At 41.4% G+C, this 7140-nt stretch overlaps 1 protein-coding gene across 1 annotated transcript; it reads left to right on the top strand.

The window, feature by feature from the left end:
- The first annotated feature begins 416 nt into the window (after window positions 1-416).
- LOC116698519 (vimentin A2) lies at window positions 417-6347 on the top strand. Its single transcript, XM_032530469.1, has 9 exons — window positions 417-1033; window positions 1371-1431; window positions 3355-3450; window positions 3739-3903; window positions 4900-5025; window positions 5253-5473; window positions 5587-5630; window positions 5736-5821; window positions 5927-6347. The coding sequence occupies exons 1-9, from the start codon at window positions 504-506 to the stop codon at window positions 5966-5968; spliced, it is 1371 nt and encodes a 456-aa protein (XP_032386360.1). The 5' UTR covers window positions 417-503; the 3' UTR covers window positions 5969-6347.
- Window positions 6348-7140: the final 793 nt, after the last annotated feature.

The raw sequence follows: 7140 nt of genomic DNA, 5'->3' as shown, positions 1-7140 counted from the left end.
CTGTTTCATTTTTTTCATTTTCTTTGTCCCCTAACTATAGCTAATAGTTCTTGGAGATCAGATCCATATCCTACTTCTATAGGGTTTTCTAGATATATTTGGCAAAACATCCAAAATAAATCCTCACAAGATCAATAGCACTATCTGCATCTCCTGACATCCACGGGCAGCTGCTGAAACAAATGCAATTACCCACATGTGACTTTTATTGTTGAACATCTTTGAGGTGACAGCACATGCCAGACCTCACATATCCTTAATGTATTGTGCGCAAGAACCTTTTGGCCTAGTTTGATCCAGGGTGGACCTGGAAAACTTTTGTGTAGCCTACTCCGTTCTTTGATTGGATCGTCAAGGTGTCACTCAGGTCACTGTTGCGTTATTTGCATGGGGAGGAGACTATAAATAAGTAATGGGTGAGGAAACGCCCTCTCAGGCGCACTCCGTTGATGCAGTCGGGACACGAGCAATACCGAGCAACTGTCTGAAAAAGTACCAGCAAGATGTCTTATAGAACAGCTCCACAGTCTTCTTACAAGAAGATGTTTGGCGGGGAGAGAGTCGCGACCAGGACCAGCTACTCCAGCCGCCAGTACTCCAATCCGGTGCGCTCCTCCCGGGTATCCTACGGTCTCTCCTCCGCCCCCCCGACCATCTACGCAGCGAAGACCCAAAGGCTCCGGAGCAGCGCAGCCATGCCCCGGCTGGCCTCCGAGAACTTGGACTTCTCCTTGTCCGACGCCATAAACAGCGAGTTTATGACGAACCGCACCAACGAGAAAGCTCAGATGCAGTCGCTCAACGACCGCTTCGCCAACTACATCGATAAGGTCCGCTTCTTAGAGCAGCAGAACAAGATTCTGCTGGCGGAGCTGGAGCAGCTGCGGGGCAAAGGCACGTCCCGGGTCGGAGATCTGTACGAGGACGAGATGCGGGAGCTGAGGCGCCAGGTGGACCAGCTCAGCAACGAGAAGGCCCGGGTGGAAGTTCACCGGGATAACCTGGCAGACGACATCGACAGGCTGAGAGAGAAGTAGGAGGCGTGGGACGGATCTGTTCTCCACTGTGTGATGTTGAAGAAACTCCATACAGATTACTTTTATGTTGTTGGCCTATAAACCTCAGCAGGCCTATATGCATGCCACATTTATTCATAACTTTGTTAAATAGACTTAATTACTGGCTATACCTTTAGTAACTAGTCAAAAATATATGCCAGCTCTGTGTCTGAGTGAAGTTTACCCCTCACTGAAATGTTTTTATGAAGAAGTGGATGAGCGCTGGAGAGGCAGAAAAAAGTGTCATGTCATGCTTTAAGGTGTAAGTCCCATCAGCTGTTAAAATAAAATGCCTACTTTTTGTCTCTGCAGGTTGCAGGATGAGATATGCCAGCGGGAGGAGGCCGAGGGCAACATGCACAGCTTCAGACAGGTACAGTACAATTCATGTTTTTTTTTTGTGTATATATATATATATATATATATATATACAGACAGACAGACATCAGGTACATCTCTGCCTTAGGATTTTTGCAAAGAGAATAATAATAGGGAATGACCTTAGTTTTCAACAGCAGAAGATGCTGATTGCAACTAAGCACATTATTCTGCTTAAAAAAAAAAAACTAAATGGACATCAAGTGATGTAAAACCTTAATTATCTCAATGAGGTTAACTTCTAACAGTTATGTGGTGTAAAAGTCCATTTGGTCCCCTACCTGAACTCTATCTAATTATTGCTCATGAGCTGCAGAGACAGGAATGCACTCTTCTGATGGCACAACAGCAGATTCTTCTCATGATCCAAAATAACTGTAGAGCACAACTGACCCTGTCCTGGTACAAAAGGCCAAGTTGTGACTGTTGAGTTAAATCAGGCCTGCAATGAGGAGATCTTTTTTTTAAGTCTGACTGGTCACACTGAATGAGCTGGACAAAACAGTGTGGACCCAATGGTTATCAGAGCGAGAAGACATGCCACCATGTGATCCGGCTGTCTCATTCTGGGGGAGCATCAGCATATTAAAATCTCACTTGTTTGCCAGTGATTGTTCAACATCACTGGGTATCATTGTGATTGATGAAGTGATGATAAGTTGTGGAAAAAGTGTCAAATGAGTGTCACGCAACAAAAACAAAACAAAAACCAGGTGAATTTGCATAGCTGCAGACATGAATAAGAGTAAACTTAAATTCTCTAGTGATTTTGTGCTGCAGTATTTTATTAATACTTCGCACCATCACATCCTTGTCTATAAATGAATGGCAGGAAGGAAGTCCTCTGTGGCCTGACATGTTGCTATAATGCAAGGCCCTGCAGCTGGCTGTCACTTAGTCAGGCAAACAGTCACGCTTCCAGCCCCGGGCCTGTTTAGGGAAACCCTGCTGAATAGCAGACTTTGTTTGTGGCATTATAGCAAGAGCAAAGCTCCTTTATTTGCTGATACCTCAATTACCAGCCTGCCAACGCCCTGACAAAGCACAGGGATGAGGTGCCACAGCGAGTATGTACGTACGAGAGATAGAATTAAATAGAATATAGTAGGGTGTTTTGAATACAATAGGGTTTTACATTATAGGGATTGTTCTTGGTAAGAGACCATTTGCTTCATGCTTAATTCAGTGAAGTTATAAATGATGAGATGCAGTAGTTGTTGTAATTACTGTATCTTAAAGACAGTCACACGGTAGCAGAGCTTCCAGTGGAATGACTACATTTCTACCAAAGAACCAATAGAAACCTTCAGGTCAGGAATGCAGTTAGGTAAGAATAAATGGGATTAAGGGCCTCTTGAATAATGCTTTGTGGCTCTGGGTGATCAACAGTGTGTCATTTTGTATTAAATCAAATTAATTTATGTGGGTATTGAAACAATCTCACTGAATTCCTTTTTAACCTCTTTCACAGAAAGAACAATAGGCATCTAAGTTTTTCTAAACCTTACCAAGTAGTTTTTCTCCCTAAACCTAACCAACCTGCATCCATTTCACATCTTTAACAGTGTTTAAAATGCTCCTGGGGGTTGTGCTTCCTACCATCGTTAGGGACACTAGTTAATAAAATGCTCATATGGATCGAATTAGATTAGAATAAACAACCTTTGTGGTTTTGTAGTTTGGAGGACTTGGTGGCAGTGACATTTGTCATGTGCCTGCAGTTGATTTCTATTGGATCCATGTGTTTGTGACCTGTCCTCGCTACACAGCGGGTCATTGTGTGTTTGTGGCTGTCGTGTGAGTGTGTCTGTACAGCATGTTTGAGAGAGCATTTTCTTTACATGTCAGCAAACACATAATGCATAATTCATGTCACCTTCACAAGTAACCTTTATTAAGAGTCAATGTCACTACACAGGATGTGGACAATGCTGCCCTTGCCCGACTAGACCTAGAGCGGAAGGTTGAGTCACTCCAGGATGAAATCAACTTCCTCAAGAAGCTGCATGATGAGGTAAGCTTCCTTTTTTCGGGCAAAAGTGGACTGCAGAAACATTGTGCATGCACTGCCTATTAAACTAAAGACACCCTTATGTCTACTGGGCGAATTAATTTGAGGCATTTGTAAATCTGGTCAGAGTACCAAATCGGTGCAATTAAATACAGGTAGGAAAGTCATGGAAAAGTATATAAATGAACATTAAAATAAAAGTCTACATACTCGCAATAGAGTCCTTAATGTATGTCATCTGAGTAAGCAAAGAAGAATTTGTACATGCCAGTTCTATTGATATTATTGCAGGAAATGCTGGAGCTGCAGACCCAGATCCAGCAGCAGCAGCATGTGCAGGTGGACATGGAGATGGTTAAACCTGACCTTACATCTGCTCTGAGGGACGTCCGTCTGCAGTATGAGAACCTGGCCTCCAAAAACATTCAGGAGTCTGAGGAATGGTACAAATCCAAGGTAAAGATTGTCTACAAGAGAATGTGGTGTAATTAAAAAAAAAAAAAAAATTCTTTAAAAGAAATTCCAAAGCAGCAGGATAAATGGACTAAAGCTTGAATATAATCCCACATTCTGCATATCTTACATCTATAAAATCTAAGGCAGCTATAATCTGTATTTTTCTGTTAGTAATTGATTATATCACTACTTGTATTTGAAAACTATTACTCCTAGCAATAAACCCACCTGACTCTACAGATCGCCTTAATTCTATAAAGCATTTTAGTGTCAGCTCTTTGTTTTGGTTTTCTGACCCCCGACTTTACTGTTTTGGATCATTTTTCATGGCCCTCGTCAGTGTTGTTTTTGCTGCTGTAGGGGCTACCAGCCCAGTACCAGATGGCTGACAAAGTTAGCAACTAAACTAACTGGTGAACTCTGAGGAGCATTTAGCAGCTAAGTAGACACATATTCCCCCCAGGACTTAGTAGAGACCAAAACAGAGCTAAAATAGAGTGAATATTGGACTTACATTCATCAGGTGGCCAGAAACACAACGCCAAATGAATGATAATGTTGCTTCTTATCCACTTGATTCGTTAATAGGTGTTGACTGTTTGCTAACAAGTTTGCCATATCAACCTAAAACGTTATAGTGTCACTGTTGTGTTAACAGCGTGTTTCCACTGCCCCATGTGGCCCCAAAAATCGACTGCTTTAATTTTTTCTTAAAAAAAGCATTAAATCCTCTGCCAAAATACTGAAAAGCAATGCAGTAACGTATAACCTTCCTTGCTTTATGACCTCTGAACACTGGATTATCATGAACTGCGCCACCTCAAAATAGCTTCAACCACCAAGCTAGTGTCTGCCAGCCTCTTGTGGCCACATCTTTCATTACATGCTTCACGCTATCTGCCATAGTCACTCTCCCTCAACCTCTGACTCATCATTTATTGAACAGTTGACTCAGTTCTACCCTGGGCTCTCTGTGTTTGTCATTGGTATTGCCAGTTCGCTGACCTCACCGAAGCAGCAGCCAGGAATAATGATGCCTTGCGACTGGCCAAGCAAGAAGCTAATGACTATAGGCGCCAAGTTCAGTCACTTACTTGTGAGGTGGATGCCCTTAAAGGAACTGTGAGTATGCAATAATAGACATACACTGTACTGGACAAGATAATCATGCAAAACCCCATTTATTCAATCCATTTGTAGCTGTAATCAAACAAATTGAGCACAAAAAGTTCAGAAACAGCTGTATGCTTAAATAATGACACAGCAAAAAGATACACATTTAGGTAACAAGTTCCATGTTATTTTCACTGCCTAAGTGTCATTTTGATCCCACTTGGTTGCTGTCCCAGAACGAATCCTTGGACCGCCAGATGAGAGAGATGGAGGAGAACTTCTCACTGGAGACGAGCGGTTACCAGGACACCATTGTCCGCCTGGAAGGGGACATTCAAAACATGAAAGACGAGATGGCCCGTCACCTCCGAGAGTACCAGGACCTCCTAAATGTCAAGATGGCCCTGGACATAGAGATTGCCACCTACAGGAAGCTGCTGGAAGGAGAGGAGAACAGGTGAGGGATGAAGATCTTCAAAATGTCTTGCTGACCGAGATGCTTATCAACATTCATGACTTAAAACAAGGACACAAATTTTGATTTTGTGGACTGTATTTCTCTATTTTCAGAATTGCCACCCCACTGCCAAACTTCTCATCTCTACACCTGAGAGGTAGAATCACAATCTGCATGTAGATTTCACAGCAGGAGTGTTAGAATTGCTTATTATGTGGCCAGATAATAAAACGCACCCCTGTTTTTTTTTGTTTTTTTTTAGAAACAATGACTGATTTCAAACCTCATTTTGAAGCTACAACAACTAAGAAGGTTGTCATCAAGACAATTGAGACTAGGGATGGTCAGGTAGAATCCACTTCAAGTCATTTTCAATCAATGTAGTTATCTGATGATAATTTAAGCTCAGACAACCTTGCTAACCTTTTCTTTGTCCTCTACATCCTGGTTCAGGTGATCAACGAGTCAACCCAAAACCACGATGACATGGAGTAATAATGTCTTTGCCAAACAATCAACAAAAGCAATACTAAGAAACACATTTCACCGGGGCTACAAGCAAGCAAACAAACACAAAAAGCAAAAAGCTTTGAAAAGTGCCTTTTTATATGTGTTGAACAAGTAAGCCTGTTAGTTGACAAAGACTGTATTTTGCTTCCTCCTCTGCTGAAAGTATTCTCTTTTGTCACATTTGTTTAGACACAATAATGAAATCAGCACAACATAGAAAACCTTATTGAGGTCTACAAAAATCTTTCTTTGTAACTAAGTAGTATTTTTTGATCAATACAGCATGCACACTCCAGGAAATCTGTATGCTAAATATGTCACAATTGCCTGTATGCAGCAATAAACCAGTAGGACTGTATCTCAATATTGTGCACACAATGTGTAATACTTTGCTGGTATTCGCTGGTTCTGCTGGTAATAGTTTTATGGTGATGAAGTAGTAAAACAATTTCTCGTATAAATAATTATTGTATTTTGTTGTGACAACAACATCGGCATTTGCAAGTAACTAAATTGTGCAACCAGTCTTAAAAAGCTTACATTGTTCTTAATGAGGTAAAAACTGTACATGCATCAGCTGTTATAAAGAAGCAAAACTGATTTTGAGGCAAAATTGTCCAGATGTATCGACGTAATCATTATTTTTTTTATGTTTTTGAAAGCAGATATATGATACTAAAGACCAGAATAAACGTGCCTGTAACCTAAAGGCATTTAGAGAAACAAAGTATTAGAAATGCCACACCATAGAATACAATCCCCTGCTAACTGTGGCCCTACAAGTGAAATTACCAGAGTTAAATCAAAGCTCTCAACAAAAACTAAACATTACAAGCTTCACGAAGATGTTTTTTGCAGGGCTGTTCATGTGGACCTAATGAACTGCTCTCTCAGCGCAGTGTCACACTTTTGGTGTTCATAGTTTGATAGCTTTGTCTCGGTGGATCCATCACGTCCCAGGTACATTACCTGCCCAATAGCAGCAGAGACTCTGTCTTATTGGAAGGAGGAGCTGGGTCTCAGAGTAGACAGAAGTAACAGTAGTATAATTAAGAAATGCACACACAGGCCCTATTCATGCACAATTGGAGAGATGTCAGAATGAAACTTAATTAAGCCATAGGTAAATATACCACCAGGCGAAACCGTTTTGTCAA

Source organism: Etheostoma spectabile, chromosome 12 (genome assembly GCF_008692095.1).
Source record: "Etheostoma spectabile isolate EspeVRDwgs_2016 chromosome 12, UIUC_Espe_1.0, whole genome shotgun sequence".
NCBI classification, from domain to species: domain Eukaryota; kingdom Metazoa; phylum Chordata; class Actinopteri; order Perciformes; family Percidae; genus Etheostoma; species Etheostoma spectabile.
The sequence above is the reverse complement of the archived record's forward strand: the minus strand, read 5'-3'. Positions and strand labels throughout refer to the sequence as shown.

Excerpts from the sequence above, each read along its gene's own strand:
- LOC116698519 (XM_032530469.1), top strand. The coding sequence starts at position 504 with ATGTCTTATAGAACAGCTCCACAGTCTTCTTACAAGAAGATGTTTGGC. Across the intron at positions 3,451-3,738 it reads TCAAGAAGCTGCATGATGAG|GAAATGCTGGAGCTGCAGAC; the intron begins GTAAGCTTCCTT and ends ATATTATTGCAG. Across the intron at positions 5,474-5,586 it reads CTGGAAGGAGAGGAGAACAG|AATTGCCACCCCACTGCCAA; the intron begins GTGAGGGATGAA and ends CTCTATTTTCAG.